General features: G+C 60.2%; 2 protein-coding genes across 8 annotated transcripts in view; one reads left to right on the top strand and one right to left on the bottom strand.

Annotated features, from left to right (window-relative positions):
• ZBTB17 (zinc finger and BTB domain containing 17) overlaps positions 1-13,390 on the top strand; it is a 30,982-nt gene extending 17,592 nt beyond the window's left edge. For all 4 annotated transcript variants that reach the window (XM_026011977.2, XM_026011976.2, XM_026011978.2 and 1 more), the window contains 14 exons: positions 5,988-6,194; positions 7,172-7,360; positions 7,908-8,048; positions 8,338-8,463; positions 8,900-9,138; positions 9,224-9,366; positions 9,454-9,754; positions 10,083-10,170; positions 10,352-10,468; positions 10,560-10,680; positions 10,931-11,061; positions 11,362-11,571; positions 11,684-11,773; positions 11,853-13,390. In XM_026011977.2, the coding sequence (XP_025867762.1) occupies positions 5,990-6,194; positions 7,172-7,360; positions 7,908-8,048; positions 8,338-8,463; positions 8,900-9,138; positions 9,224-9,366; positions 9,454-9,754; positions 10,083-10,170; positions 10,352-10,468; positions 10,560-10,680; positions 10,931-11,061; positions 11,362-11,571; positions 11,684-11,773; positions 11,853-12,136 (2,385 nt within the window). In that variant the 5' untranslated portion in view covers positions 5,988-5,989 and the 3' untranslated portion in view covers positions 12,137-13,390. The remainder of the gene's footprint in view (positions 1-5,987; positions 6,195-7,171; positions 7,361-7,907; positions 8,049-8,337; positions 8,464-8,899; positions 9,139-9,223; positions 9,367-9,453; positions 9,755-10,082; positions 10,171-10,351; positions 10,469-10,559; positions 10,681-10,930; positions 11,062-11,361; positions 11,572-11,683; positions 11,774-11,852) is intronic.
• SPEN (spen family transcriptional repressor) overlaps positions 13,338-15,666 on the bottom strand; it is a 94,602-nt gene continuing 92,273 nt past the window's right edge. For all 4 annotated transcript variants that reach the window (XM_026011974.2, XM_072751109.1, XM_026011975.2 and 1 more), the window contains 3 exons: positions 15,346-15,540; positions 14,894-15,052; positions 13,338-14,516 (listed from right to left, as the gene is read on the bottom strand). In XM_026011974.2, coding sequence (XP_025867759.2) covers positions 14,385-14,516; positions 14,894-15,052; positions 15,346-15,540 — 486 coding nt within the window. In that variant the 3' untranslated portion in view covers positions 13,338-14,384. The remainder of the gene's footprint in view (positions 14,517-14,893; positions 15,053-15,345; positions 15,541-15,666) is intronic.

The raw sequence follows: 15,666 nt of genomic DNA on the forward strand, positions 1-15,666 counted from the left end.
GTCTGCTATGTCTCTGCCTCTCTCTCTCTCTCTCTCTCTCTCTCATGAATAAATAAATAAAATCTTTAAAAAATTTTGAGAAGCACAAGCTTAGTATATAAGAGCTGTACCTGCTGGGCCAAGAGGAAAGCGCCAGAAGGGCTGGTTTTGTTGGTATTTGCCTCTCTGGCATGTTGCCCTGAAAAGGGATAGTGTCGCGGGGAGGATGGTGGGTCGGGCAGGTGGGTTTCCCGGCTGCAAGGCTGGCCTGCCGTGAACGTCACTTCCCTGGCCTGAGTTGGTGCGTGCTAAGCTGTAGACGGGAACCACCTGTGTTGCTAGAAAATCCGGAATGCCGAGCAGCTGGAAGGCGAATGGGGCTCCCTCTCACCTGCCCCTGGACGTAAGATGGCTGTGTCATGTCCAGACCCGCAGCCGGGCACAACGTGTTCTGGGAGCCGGGGCTTGTCGTTTGTCAAAGTCAGCGTCTCGTTGTGTTGGGCTTAATGGCTTCCCTCTGTGTGGCAGTTTGGAAGTCCTGCCTGCAGTGTAGTGCTTGCTAATCACCTGGGTAATATTTCATGTTTGACAGGTGCCCCTTTGACTCGGAGATGGAGCGGTGCTCTGCGGACCCACTTAGAGCTCTGGGCAGGCGCTCCAGCCTTCACCCGGGAGCACCCTCGGGCTTTAACAGAACAGTTGTTCAATATAAAGTGCTTCCCCGACAGAGAAAATTGCTCTGAATGGTTCTTGCCCAGTGCCCCTCCTTTCCCTCTCTCCCTCTCTTCATGTTAATTGGACTCTGGGATTTTTCCAGATTGCTTTTAGAAAGAATAATGGGTTATGATTACAACGTCTTAACAAGGTCAAGTCACTAAATAGTTACCCCAGGTACCCAGCATAAAAGAATATGTAGAAACCATCTGATGCGGTCTTCGGCCTAAAAATAAAACTATGATTTGCATCTGTGCTTCCTGGTAACATTAGCTTGGCGAGTTTACCGTGTGTCGGGCGCTGTTCGGGCTCTCTGCTTACAGGGTCTACCTGAAGTCTGTAACACGCGGGAAGCGGTCCCACTGGCCCCATTTTGCCAAAGGAGGAGCTTTGCTGGAGATGCACCACTGGTGGGGCAGGTGGCCGAACAGGGATCTGGGTCCTACCTGGCCTGACCCCAGAGGCTCTGCTGCCTCTGTACTCAGTGTGGAACTCGACACCCAGGATAGCCATGTTCTTAGTTTTTAGGTGGTCAGGTGGTGCCACGCGTGCACCGTGTTTCCTGGCATGTTGAAGAGACTCCATCAATGCCATTTCGTTGTCCCTGGGGGGAGGGGGTCATGGAGTCTGGGATCCCCCCGAATCTTAAGGATTTCAGCACCCCTGGGGAACTCTTCCTTATGTTATCATCTGCCTGTGGATGTTTTGGAGCTGAAACATGAATGAGATGCATTGTGTTTCTGTGGCCAGGCTCCCTGCACCCTGCTCGGCTCCTGGGAAACCTGAGACCTGGGTCTTAGCACAGCCCCTGCGAGAGCGGCCGCAAGCATAGTTGGAAATAACCCTGTCACTGCTAGATTGAGTGTGGCACCTGTACCTCACGTTCTTCTTACTAAAGTTTTTGTGGACTTTTGAAAAATGTTGCCATACAAAAGTATATGAAATGTATGTTTAACTTAAATAATCTAGGTGTGTCCAAGTAAAGAAATGGAGCACTCCCAGTGTGTCAGAAGACCCCTGCTTGTCCCTCCTCCCATCCAGACAGAACTGTCATCCTGGACGTTTTGTTACTTGTCGCCTTTTCTTTCTTTTTTTTTTTTTTTTTTTAAGATTTTTTATTTATTCATGAGAGACACAGAGAGGCAGAGATACAGGCAGAGGGAGAAGCACGCCCCCAGCAGGGAGCCCGATGCGGCACTCGATCCTGGGCCCTGGGGCCCTGGGAGCATGACCTGAGCCAAAGGCAGACATTCAACCAGTGAGCCACCCAGGTGTCCCCATTGCCTTTTCTTGATGGTTTTACCGTCCTATCCATTCTCTTGCTGTGAGCAACCACTTCAAAACTTAGTGACCTAAACCATCAGCAGTTTATTACTTCTCCCAATTTTGTGGGTTGACTGGACAGTTTCTTTTGTTCCACGAGTTGTTGGGGTCAGCATTCATGTGACAGCATTCAGCTAGTAGCTGGGCTGGAGGGTCCAGGAAAGCATCTCCCGTACGGCTGTCTGCCGTTCTTCATGTGGGCTGTGCACGCAGCGTCTACTCCGGGGCCGCTCTGTGCCTCGTCCCTCTCCAGCAGGAGAGCCTGGACATCCCTGCGATGGGGTGGCTGGATTGCAGGAGAGCCACGTGGAATCCGCAGACTTCTTAAGGGCCAGGCCTGGAACTGGCACAGAGTTACTACATCTTGGTGGTCAGAGCCACCCAAGTCTGGGTGGAATCTCCCAGCAGATGTGGTGGGATGGGGGGATGGTGGCAGCCATCTGTGTCCATGTCGCTTAGTTGGGCCTGTTTAGAATCCCACCGCAGGTCTCCTCTAGGTCCTTCAAGTTTTCATTCCCAAACAAATTCCTTGAGAGGCAGGCCAGGGGTGAGTGTCCAGCTGGGTGGGTGGCCATCTGAAGAGCATCCCACTTCTGACACCAGAAGTCAGCCCCATTTATCAGGGACAACCACTGAGCAGCTGGCGGTGGCACAGGGAAGGTACCCGAGTGCAGTGAGGAGTTTCTAGAAGGTCATGCCAGTTTCTTGAGGGGACAAATATGTGCCGGTTTGAGGCTTCATTTTCTGTATCTGACGTGAGAACTTTGGGCTTGGTGGGCTCTGTGGTCTCGTTCTGTTTACATTTTCTTTAGTTCTCACTTTTAGGGTCTTAGAGTAGCTTTAAGGCCCACATTTATCACCCTTAAAGCAAGACGAAGTAAGGCAGAAGGGACCCCCCCACACTTTCGCTTGAGTGAAGGCACTGCGTAGCAGGGGTGAGGCTCGGGGAGCCACACTTGATCCCCGGCCTTGGTGATGAGAGGCAGCGGGGCTGTTGATCATACGGTTGTTTCGGATCTCCTTGGATGGCGACACCTCGGTGCATGCGCTGGCTGGGGTGGGCAGCTCCCCATGCCCGCGGGACCCACACGTCCAGCTGTGTGGCCCAGGCAGCCCGCTCACCTCTTTCCTGACCCCTTTAAGCTTGGCCCAGTCGTGGTGGGTTCCTGTCACTGTGGAGCATGAAAGGAAACAGGAGACAGTGGGAGGATTGCCGTGATCTTCTAGAGCATTTCACGGAGCTCTGGATGCAGGGTTCTCGCTCAGCCCCCAAGGGGAGGATCAGGCCAGCTGGGCCCTCACCTGCTTACCACCTTGCCTTAGGGAGAAAGGGGCTGGTGGAGCTTTCTAGCAGGCTGCGGGCTGGGGGAGGTGGGTGCTGGAGGCAGCTGGGGGCCTCTGGGATCCACCTGGTGAGGGTTATAACCTGCCTGGAGGGGGGCGGGAGCATTGGGGAGCCCCTGCAGACCACTGGCTCTCCCCCGGGCTGATGGCAGAACCAGCCCCGGGAGCCAGTGTTTAGGCGACTCTTCAGCACGTGGCCTCGGCCTTTCTCCACCTTTCTGGTCCTTCCTTCCTCAGGCTCTGCTCCCTCCCTTCCTGGTCTCCCGCGGCTTCCTCTGCTGCTTCCTCTCACCTCTCCCCTTTTCTTGCTTCCTTTTTAGTCTTTGGATTTGTCAAAACAGGCACCCTTTGGGAGTGTTTCTCTGTTGGAACAGCTCTGGGGGACCCTGGGTTGTGCCCCCCACACCCGCATCTGGTGAGGAGCATGGTCAGCATTGGGTGGAAGACCTCCTCCTGGAGGGGTGGGCGCAGGGAGGTGCCACCAGCCACCTTCCCCCACCTTTACTCCCCTGAAGCCTCTGAAATGAGAGCCGGGCCTGTGCCCTTTCCCTGGAAGCTGTGGCGGGGCCGCAGCATGAAGGCTCCTGAAGGCTCTTGAGGGCTCCTGGCAGGCATGGGCCCCTGGCCTGCCCTGCTGAGCAGCTGCCCTTGGGGCCAGTGTGGTACCCCCACCCCCACCCCGGGGGTGGGCCCAGGAGTCTCTTCTCATGTTTACAGCAAGTCAGGTGGCCTTGCGGCTGGGGTGGGGTCAGCTGCTGCTCCCGGTTGTTTCCAAACTTGGGACACTCCCTCCCTTCCTCCCTGGTCTGTTATGGGTATTGTTGGGTCAGCTGCCGCCAGACGAAGGTGAAGGAGCCAGGCCCCCCCGGGGGGAGCTTCTGTACCCGGCTTCTAAGGACATAGGCAGTGGCTAGGGACCGGGACTTGGCTGCCCGCCGCACCCGCCTTCGCCCCCTGCCCGCCCCGTCGGGGGTGCGGTGCCTTCACATCCCAGGCCTGAGTGCCCACGGCCTGGGCTTTTAACCCGGCTCCGGACATGGGTCCTTTCCAATGGAGCCCCGCCTTGGTGACATCCTCCAGCTCCCGGACACGTAGCCCTGCCTTTGAAAACCTCCCAGACGCCACTGGGTGGGTGGGCTTCACAGCATTCAAAGCTGATGGGGGGACTGAGCCCTTCTTGGGGGGTGGGGGTGGGCGTGGCTTTCCTTGCGGCTCATTGTGGCCAGACCACCATACATGGTCACGGCTCCTGCGGTGACTCACATGGGGGGGAGGGGGGGTGGCGCTGATGTCCCTGAACCATGGGAGCCCGTGAGGGTCTGCTGGAACCTGGGGGCTAGGAGCCGAAAAGTGTCCTTCACACCTGCCCAGAAACAGCCTGGGGCAGCTCCGAGCAGACCCAGGTGTCCGATGCCGGGCCAGGGCATGACAGCCTGGCCCTGGTGGGTCCGTGCCAGGGCCTGTGCCAGGGTTGGTGGCCTGTGATCCCAGGAGTGGGGTGCTGACTTTCATTTCGAAATTGGATCTTTCTTGGACTTAGGTGCCTGCTATTTTTCCTATAAAATGCTCATCTGAGATGCATTCTGGTGTGGCGCTGCTGCGGAGGCCCGAGCTGTTTTAGATACTTATTTAGTCCTGGCTTGTGGTAGTTGGTGATTATTCGGCACCAGGCCATGGAATTTTTCTGAGCATATTCACTTGAGACGGTTGTGGGATTTCCAGGCATTAACGAGGTCTTTGACAGAGAAACTGCGGCCAGACCAGCAGCTCTTGGGGTTAGGACCAAGGCTCATTCTTCCGCCAGGGACCGCCCGGAGAGGTTTCTGGAGGCAGAGGACTCCCCAACTTTATGTAGTTCCCTGAGCCTATGAATCAGAGAGAGAGAGAGAGAGAAATCCCTGCCCCCAAGGGCAGGACTTTGCCAGAGCCCTGTGGGTGCAGGAGAGGGTCCACTCCTGAGATGCTGGCAGATGGAACATCTGCTTCCTAGACGCACGTCTCACCTGTATATGACAGAATGGGGGAAAAAAAAACGAAATAAAAAGGTTTTCATAAAGCCAAATGTATCTAGTTGAAAGATCTGTCCTTTCTTCTAAGATTATGTCCTGCATCTTTTTTTTTTTTTTTTAAAGATTTTATTTATTCATGAGAGACGCAGAGAGAGAGAGAGGCAGAGACACAGGGAGAGGGAGAAGCAGGCTCCCTGCAGGGAGCCCGATGTGGGACTCGATCCTGGGTCTCCAGGATCAGGCCCTGGGCTGAAGGTGGCGCCAAACCGCTGAGCCACTGGGGCTGCCCAATGTCTTTTTTTAATGCTCTCAGTAATCAGTGTTTCGTGTTTGTTTTTTGACTTTTTAATGTCGTTACCTGGCAAGACACAGAGGTGGCTGTTTTGTGTTGGTTCCTCAAAGCTTTTGGTTTTGGGAACTTTGCTGACCAGTAAACCCAGGGATCTAGGAGCCACTGGTCAGCCTTGGCTTGCACAGGGAATCTGGAGCGATTTACCCTTTGTGGATGTAGTTCCCCTCCTCTGCCCCACATTCCTCACCTGGGAGGGTTGGGGTGGACTGGTCAGGCCGGCCGGCGTCCTTCCTCTGTGCTCACGCGAAGGCCCTGTGGCTTCCCAGCCATGGATTTTCCCCAGCACAGCCAGCAGGTCCTAGAGCAGCTGAACCAGCAGCGGCAGCTGGGACTTCTGTGCGACTGCACTTTCGTGGTGGACGGCGTTGACTTCAAGGCCCATAAAGCAGTTCTGGCAGCCTGCAGCGAGTACTTCAAGATGCTCTTCGTGGACCAGAAGGATGTGGTGCACCTGGACATCAGTAACGCGGCAGGTACCCCGTTGGGTCCAGGGCTGAGCTTGTGGCGGGTCAGAGCTGTGGTGGCCCTGTGCCGCGCAAGGCCCTCCTGGGGGCGGCCCTTCAGGCCCTGGGGTGGGCCAGGCCTCCCACGCAGGACTTAGGCCACGAGCATGTGGGCACCTAGTTGCTGCTGTTTGTGGGGCCTGTTTTGACTGGGAGAGAACTGACAGGAAGGGCTCATGATAAGCTCATCATAGGGAACATAGGCTAGGCTTGTCAGGAGGGACAGAGAACAGGTGGGCTCTGAGCCCCCGACCCCTTCCCCTGGCTGAGTCTGTCCCGAACCCCTATCGCAGGGCTGGCCCTGATGGGGATGACCACAGCTGGGGCTGGGAGGGGGTCGGGAAGACCTGGCATTGAGGAGGGAACTGGTCATGGATTTGGCTCCTGACCCAGGATGGTGTTACCTGCCACGAGAAGGTCAGGGCAAAGTGGTGTCCCCCCAGTTTACAGATATGGAAGCTGAGATCCAGAGCGGGCAGGTGACTGGCCTGGAGGTCACCTACTTTGTGGCAGAGCCCTGATGAAGGCCAGTGCTGACACACTCTTGGTGGCGTGTCCTCCAGTGGTGGAGTGTGGTGACTGGGAGAGTACATGGGCGGGGGGAGGGGGGGTGTTCACACTGCTGTCCCCTGTGCAGGGTAGGAGTTCACCTGGCCTTCGTGCAGGGTGCTGTTTACACTCAGTCCTCTGTTCACACCCTCTACTGCGCAGAGCAGGTGCTCACACCCCTGTCCTCCATGCAGCGTGGCCGTCACCCCCTCCGCCCTTTGGGGGCCTATTTCACTTCAGAGGCTGTGGTCTGGGCTGAGGGTCCTCGGGTTGCCCACCTGCCCGCCAGTACGGGCCGGGGAGATGGTGGCCTGCCATCCCGCTACCGAGTCGGGCAGCTGAGGAGGCTGCTGGTGCCGGGCCTGGAGGCGGGTCCATGATCGCTGTGTCCTTGGCAGGCTTGGGGCAGGTGCTGGAGTTCATGTACACGGCCAAGCTGAGCCTGAGCTCTGAGAACGTGGACGATGTGCTGGCCGTAGCCAGCTTCCTGCAGATGCAGGACATCATCACGGCCTGCCATGCCCTCAAGTCACTCGCTGAGCCGGCCGCCAGCCCTGGGGAGAATACGGTGGCCTCGGCCGTGGAAGGTAAGACACTTGGCGGGCTGTTCTGAGCAGGTGGCTTTGGAGGCAGTGCTGCCTCGGACTCTCTGCTTCTCTCTGAGCCCCAGTTTCTTATCTGGCCTTGCCTGCACCGTGGGGTGCTGGTAAGGAGTAAAGCCTCAGGAAGGGTCTCACAGGGGCCCGTCTGCCTACACCTTCCCCCATTAGCTGCTTTGTGCTCTGCTCCCTTAGGCCTCTGCACTTGGGGGTCGCTACTCCTGCAGCTCTGCTGTCGGGCCCCTGGTGCCGGGTGTGGGCCAGACGCTCATGGTACCCTTTGCAGAGAACCCCGTTCCCCTCCCAAGCACTGACCTCTGACTGGTGGTATTGTCTTGCTTGTGAGGTGTGCTCCCCGACCAGTGTGGGAGCCCCACGGAAGCAGCGGCCGGGACTGCGTATCCCAGGCCCAGGCACAGCCTGGCGTGGAGGAGCTGCCCTGGGAACAGACTGCTAGAAAGTCCTGGTCCACCTCACCCCTCCAGGTGGTGGGCATGTGATGGGAAACGGCAGGTCTGTCCTGTTCCATGTCTAGGAGGAGACAAGAGAGCCAAAGAGGAGAAGGCAGCTGCTACCATGCTGAGTGAGCTGGACCCAGCCGGCAGCAATCCCCCCCCAGGCCCGGGCAGGGAGCCCAAAGAGGAGCGGGGCGGCCAGGCCGAGAGCACGGCCAGCGGTGAGTCGTGGCACCGAGGACCCGGCCGTCCGTCCCATCACCTCCCCAGGGCCCAGAGGTAGGGTGGCACAGGCTATTGTACCCTTTGAGTTCTCGTTCCCCAGAATGACCTGCTGTTGGCTTGGGGGCGCCTGTCCAGCCAGAGCAGAGGCACAAGCAGCTTGAGTTTGGATGTGCTGGCCCCCTGCTCCAGGCCACCGCCGCTACCGGGGACCTGGTCTAGGAGAGCCATCAGGCCCCTGGATGGAGGGTCCTAATCCAGCTTCTGGTGTTTGCACACCACACCCAGGTGCAGAGCAGACGGAGAAGGCCGACGCCCCTCGGGAGCCGCCCCCTGTGGAGCCCAAGCCAGACCCCACGAGCAGCATGGCTGCTGCTGAGGCCGAGGGCGCCTTGTCAGAGAGCTCAGAGCAAGGTACCCGGGGGCCACGTGGAGCCGGCCCGCACCCCCAGGTCCCCCGGGGTCCCTCCCCCTGCCCCACCTCCAGCTGATGCCACTGTGAGTCATGCCTTAGCTTTGGGCCTAAGTCATCTTTCCATTCTGGAAATCTGACCTTTGTTGGTTGCACACCCAGCCTTGCTTCTGTTGGCACAGATGTGTTGCTGGTGCAGCGCCCGCACTTCTGCTGCTTCCCGGTGCTGCGCACCATCGGGGAGCCCGGCCACCCCCAGCACCCGCTGTGTTAGCGTCCTGGGGAACGAGGCCACCGCCCCTCCCAGCCCCTCCCAGCGGCAGCGGCCCTGCCTGCTTGTCTGGGGAGGCCGCCTCCTTTGCTGGCTGTGAGGTGGCGACCTTTGGAGGCCCCTTCTTGCCCTCCCAGGCATCTCAGTGCCTGCCCTTCTCCCCGCAGAGATGGAGGTGGAGCCGGCCAGGAAAGGGGAAGTGCGAGAGGATGAGGGCGCAGGGGCCGCCGAGGTCAAGGAAGAGGGGCCGCCGCTGGAGAAGGGGGAGGCCCCTGAGGAGAGCGAGGAGTCGGCCAGCACCGACTCGGGCCAGGAGCTGGGCGCTGAGGCCCGGGGCCTGCGCTCGGGCACCTATGGCGACCGCACGGAGTCCAAGGCCTACGGCTCCGTCATCCACAAGTGCGAGGTGCGGCCCTCCCTGTGGCCCCTGCCCGCGGCCCCCGCCCCCCACCCCGCGTCCCTGACGCCTGCTCCCCCGCTGCACCCCGCAGGACTGCGGCAAAGAGTTCACGCACACGGGCAACTTCAAGCGGCACATCCGCATCCACACGGGCGAGAAGCCCTTCTCGTGCCGGGAGTGCAGCAAGGCCTTCTCGGACCCGGCCGCGTGCAAGGCCCACGAGAAGACCCACAGGTAGCCCGCGCGCAGCCGCCCCCCGCCCCCGCCGCGGCCTCTGGGTGCCCCGAGAGCCTCACCCCTCTGTCGCCCTGTGACCACCAGCCCGCTGAAGCCGTACGGCTGCGAGGAGTGCGGCAAGAGCTACCGGCTCATCAGCCTGCTGAACCTGCACAAGAAGCGGCACTCGGGCGAGGCGCGCTACCGCTGCGAGGACTGCGGCAAGCTCTTCACCACGTCGGGCAACCTGAAGCGCCACCAGCTGGTGCACAGCGGCGAGAAGCCCTACCAGTGCGACTACTGTGGCCGCTCCTTCTCCGACCCCACGTCCAAGATGCGCCACCTGGAGACCCACGACACGGACAAGGAGCACAAGTGCCCTCACTGCGACAAGAAGTTCAACCAGGTGTGCCCGCGGGAGGCCTCGCGGGAGGCGAGGGCGAGGACCCGGCAGCCTGTGGGTGGAGGCGGCGGCTGAGGAGGGAGGGCTGCCCGGCTGCCAGGGAAGCTGGGAGGACGGCTCGAGGCTGGGTGCGCTGGGGCCCCGAAGAACTAGGGTGAGCTGGTTTTCCCTTTTTCACCTCTGGGACCTGGAACATTCCACTGGCCTCGAGGAAAAATGGAGCGCTCCAGGGGCCCCCAGGGAGGGCTGAGAATCCCTTGTCCCCTGGTGGGAGGGGCCTCCCACACCGTGTTCCGTGGGGTGGCCCTTCTGACCCCTTCCCCGGGCGCAGGTGGGGAATCTGAAGGCCCACCTGAAGATCCACATCGCCGACGGGCCCCTCAAGTGCCGAGAGTGTGGGAAGCAGTTCACCACCTCAGGTAGGGCTAGGGCCACCTGCTGCCGCCCCCAGCCGCCCGCTGCCCTCACGCCCCTGCACCCCACAGCCACCCGCTGCCCCTCACGCCCCTGCACCCCTCAGCCGCCCGCTGCCCTCAACGCCCCTGCACCCTGCAGCCGCCCGCTGCCCCTCACGCAGGCGCCCCTTGCGTCTCGCCACAGGGAACCTCAAACGGCACCTTCGGATCCACAGCGGGGAGAAGCCCTACGTGTGCATCCACTGCCAGCGGCAGTTTGCAGACCCCGGTGCCCTGCAGCGGCACGTCCGCATCCACACAGGTGGGCGAGTGGGCCCGGCACTGCCGGGGGGCGGGGGAGGGGGGCAGCTGGGAGGTGGAGGTGCCCACACTTTCTCCTGCCCCGTCCCCAGGCGAGAAGCCGTGCCAGTGTGTGATGTGCGGCAAGGCCTTTACCCAGGCCAGCTCCCTCATCGCGCACGTGCGCCAGCACACAGGGGAGAAGCCCTACGTCTGCGAGCGCTGCGGCAAGAGGTCCTGCCCTGCCCGTCCCTCCCCTGCCCCGGGCCCTGCAGGGGTCCCCGGCAGCCTGCGCGGTGTAGGGGGTCAGGATGCCAACCTAGGGCTCAGTTGGGAACCAAGCCAACCGCTGCTCCAGTCCAGGCGTAGGTCCCCGGGGTCGGCTCCGATCTAGAGGTGGCGGCAGGAGGCCCCAGCTCAGCTCAGCTCCCCCAAACCAGGCTCGGGCAGTTGGGTGCCAGCCCATCCCTGTGCGGCCCTGCAGGTTCGTCCAGTCCAGCCAGTTGGCCAATCACATTCGTCACCATGACAACATTCGCCCTCACAAGTGCAGCGTGTGCAGCAAGGCCTTCGTGAACGTGGGGGACCTGTCCAAGCACATCATCATCCACACTGGTGAGCCTGGGCCCACCGCTCACCTGTCCCTGGTTCTTCGCGGGGTGGCGGGCAGGGAGGTCCCTCCAGATCTTGGCCTGGGGTGCTGACCCTAGCTGCAGGTGGCCTTGAAGGAGGCTCAGTTCAAACGGCTTCAGTTCAGAAGCCCCCTCTTCCTAGTTTCCAGAAGGCACAGTGGCCACTGGAGGCTACCCCAGGGCACTTGCTGCTGGAAGAGACAGGGCTTTGGGGCAGCTGGAGGCCACTGAGGTCCTCCCCCCTCCCCCCAGTGGCAGGCGAGAACCTTGCCTTCCCCCCCAGGAGAGAAGCCTTACCTGTGTGACAAGTGTGGCCGTGGCTTCAACCGGGTGGACAACCTGCGTTCCCATGTGAAGACCGTGCACCAGGGCAAGGCGGGCATCAAAATACTGGAGCCCGAGGAGGGTGGCGAGGTCAGCGTGGTCACTGTTGATGACATGGTCACGCTGGCGACCGAGGCACTGGCGGCAACAGCCGTCACTCAGCTCACAGGTGCGGGCTGTGGGCAGCCGGGGGTGGTCGTGGGCAGCTTGCCTCTGGGGTGGCCGCGAAGGGGCAGGGCCCTTTGGCCTCAGGCCCTGCAGACTTGGCCCTTCACCCGCAGTGGTCCCGGTGGGCGCCGCGGTGACCGCCGATGAGACGGAAGTACTCAAGGCTGAGATCAGCAAAGCAGTGAAGCAAGTACAGGAGGAAGGTGAGGGGGTGCCCGGGGGTGGGGAGGGTGGTGGAGGCCCGGGCCCTCCCCGCTCTGACCACGGCCCTGCCTCCCACAGACCCCAACACCCACATCCTCTATGCCTGTGACTCCTGTGGGGACAAGTTCCTGGACGCCAACAGCCTTGCCCAGCACGTGCGGATCCACACGGCGCAGGCGCTGGTCATGTTCCAGACGGACGCGGACTTCTACCAGCAGTACGGGCCAGGCAGTGCGTGGCCGGCCGGGCAGGTGCTGCAGGCTGGGGAGCTGGTCTTCCGCCCTCGGGACGGGGCCGACGGCCCACCCGCTCTGGCAGAGACGCCCCCCGCGGCCCCAGAGTGTCCACCGCCCGCTGAGTGACGGGCGGCCCTCCTGTGACTGCTATTTAAGGATGGACGGCGCCCTAGAGGAGAGGGTGGCCCCATTCCCTAGAGAGAATAAATTGGATTATTTTCTAACGCTGCCTATAGCTCCCTGTGGGGGGGGCGGGAGCTGGCACAGCCGTGGCCGGTGCCCCGGGAGGCCGCTCTAGGGACAGGCTGGCTTCCTCGCCCTGAGTCGGGTGCGGGCGGCACGCTCGGGGCCAGAGACCGGGGCTCCCCGCAGCCCGTCCCTCATCTGGTCTCCTCCTCGGGCTTCTCACCTGTTCAGCTTCAGGACCTGAGCTCCCCTCCCTGCCGTGGAGCACAGCCGTGAGCCCGCTCCCCTCTGCCCAGGCGGGTTGGCTTCCCCGGATCCAGGCCGCCCAGAGCGCCCAGCTCAGAAGCCCACTCAGCCCGAGCAGCAAGGTAGGCAGAGAGCCAGGCCCCCAGGCCCCGGGCCGTCTGTCGGGCGTGGGGAAGCCCGAGGCCTCCGCCCTCCCTCGCAGGATCCAGGCCGGGCCAGGGCCAGCTCTGGGGAACGTCTGGTTGCCCTGAGCCGATGGAGTCTATGACCAAGCCGAGGGTCAGAGAGGAGTGGCAGGGAGCTTCGATGGGGGAGGTGGGGACGCGGCAAGCAGGGCCACGGAGCCCCCTCGGCAGGGAGCCCTGTCGCTGTCCCTGCCCCTTCCCAGGTTTGCTCCCAGCAGCTGTCCTCCCTCATCAGAGGGCGCCACGTCCTCGTTCCGCAGGTGTAGGTTGGGAGGAGCCCTGTGATCATCCCAAGGGAGCCCCTCAACTCTGTGCCCCTCTAGCTTGTTAGGGAGTGGGTCCAGCTGCAGGGCCGCCCCCACCCCAGGCCAGGCTGTGCCGCTGCCACTGCAGGGCCGCCACTCCAGACCCGGAGGAGGAAGGGGGGCGAGACACGAGACGCCAAAGCTTGCTTATTATTACGAGGTTTCTGAGTCGGCCCGTGGGTGGGGTTTTTTTCTGTATCCAACTTTGAAGTGCCTTCCGCGTTACCCAGGAACACACAAGTTCAGTCTGTGGCAGAAACCTCTTTTGTACAAGACGTGACGCTTGGGAGGGTCAAGTGGCAGGGAAGCAGCTGGTCCCACAGGCAGATGTGGGGAGGGAAGCAGAAGCGGGACGAGGGAAGCCAGGGTCCTCCCACCCGAGTGACAATCACATCCACGCTTGACGTGTTTTGTATTTTTTAATAAAGTTTGTAATCCAATGGACACACAAAACAAAACTGCGCTGAGAAAACCAGTTTCATAAATTAATAAGTGTTAGGAAGTTGGGGGGAGAGGTCAAGGTAACAGGAAGAGGGGAAGCCAGTCTTTTTTGTACAGTCTGTGTGTGTGTGTATGTGACACTTCCAAATCGCGGGGGCAGGGCCCGTGCTGTAACGAAGCGCACTTATACAAATGAGTGACAATACAAAGTCTGAGTATGAAAATAAGATTTTTCTCTGAAAACACATTTTTGGCACAGATTAAAAAAAATGTATGTCAGGGGAATTTGATTTTTTTAAGTCAGTATTATATATATTTATATATATTATATATTTATATATACACACATCCCAAGTTCTGCATATCCCACCAGGAAAGAAAATCCTTCTGTTTGCTCTTTTTCGATTGTAAACTGTACATCCGGGTAAATCAGAGATGGTGGTGGCAGGAGAATTAAGAAAGGTGACACATCCAAATGAGCAAGGGGAAGGGCAGGGTGGGGACCAAACAACCCAATGAAATGTTCCTTGACCCCAATGTTTCAGCAGAAGCCTGAAGTCCTGCGCTAGAGTCCTCGATGCGTGTTCAGGTACACCAAGACATCCAGAGTGTCACAGCCTGTCTTCACTGTGCAAAAGTCCAAGTCACTAATTTAGTGCAAAGGCAGTTCTGTTTTGTTTCTTAAAAACAAAAACAACAAAAAATTAATTCCACTGCCCAGTTCCTTTTCTCCAGAGGAGAGAGAAACCCAGCCCTAAGGTGTGTGCAGAGTCCATTGGTTGGTGGTCTGTCCTCGGGCTAAATATCATGTAAACACACAGGTAGCAGCACCACTGCCCAGAGGGGTCGGCCCCCCTGAGCCGGGTGGGCGGGCTCGAGGGCGAGGCTGGCGTCTGGCAGTGGAGCAGATCCCCTTCGGCAGCTGCCTCCTCCACCTGACTGGGTTGTCCTGGGTTAACTTTTTGCTGCAGAGCCTCGGGGAGATACACCGAGTGGTGACCGTTCAGTGGCTCACACGGAGGCAATGACAATCATGAGGTGGGGAGAAATGTTGGAGATGCTGGCAAGGAGGTCGGGAGCCAGACGGGACAGGTGGCTCTCTGAGAACTCGCAGGGCGGGAAGATCTGTAGCACGTAGGCGGGCTGGAGAGGGGGACGAGAGAGAAATGGGATCCCTGGTCTCCACATCAGCCACCCCACCCCACTACCATTTCCAACTGGGGGCTAGGACTGTGCCCACCAGGAGGGGCCTACATGTCAGAAAACCAACCGAACTATCCTGGGAGTTGCCTCCGCAGCAGGAAGTAAAAACCCCGCTGTCTCAGCTGACCCTGGGTTAGCTCCAGGGTGGGCAATGGTGGCCTTGTCTATGTCCTCTATCCAAAACACCCTTTTGCCCACATCTGAGCCCCCTCTGGACGACCCTAACGTGGCCCTGGGAGCCCCTGCCGGCAGACTGGACGGCCTGCCCGCCTAGACCAGCCCCCACGTATGTGTCCCAAGGAGGACACCGAGCTGACCTGATTGGAGCCGGGGTTGGGAACGTTGATGATCCCTGCCGCCTGCTTGGCCTGCAGGTAGGTGATGAAGGCCGCCTTGAGGGACTCGGTCTGGCTCACGACGTCCTCTTGGTCACGGCCACAGGGCAGAGCCAGCAGCAGACAGTAATCTGTCTCCACCTGTGACAGAAGCCATCGTCCGATCAGGGGACTCTCGGCCAGACCACAGCCCCATGCCTGTCCAACCCCGGGTTCGGCTCCTAAGTCCACAAAGCCCCCCGCCCCCCCCCCATGCTGAGGTGACCTCAAGAGTCCACCGAACTTGATTAAGGAAAACCCTGTTTCTGAGCCTAGAGGAGTCTTGCACCCCACCGTAGACAGAACAGGCCAGGCGTGCCACTCCCACACCCCAAGGGCAAGCCCGGTCCTCCCTCGTGGGCAGGGCAGCCGCCCGCCTGGGGCCCAAGACTTACCGTCATCCTCCGGGCAACCCCTTCCAGCTGCGAGGCCTCCAGCCGCATCCTCTGGGCGATCCTCAGTGGGGGGCCTCCCTCCGAGAGGGGCAGAGACCGATGCGCCAGGACATTGTTGCCGGAGACGAAGTGGAGCTGCACGGCAGCCGTGTCATTCTTGAGGGCCAGCAGGCCCTGCCACACGATGGGGTACTTCTGCTCTCAGGGAGACAGACAGGAAGTGAGCTCGCAGCTGGAGACCAGAGCCATCCACGCTGGACATGGCTCCAGGCAACAGCTTACTGGCCTAAGTGGGGACCTTAGGACATTTAACCCGGCGCA

Source organism: Vulpes vulpes, chromosome 2 (genome assembly GCF_048418805.1).
Source record: "Vulpes vulpes isolate BD-2025 chromosome 2, VulVul3, whole genome shotgun sequence".
Lineage (NCBI taxonomy): Eukaryota > Metazoa > Chordata > Mammalia > Carnivora > Canidae > Vulpes > Vulpes vulpes.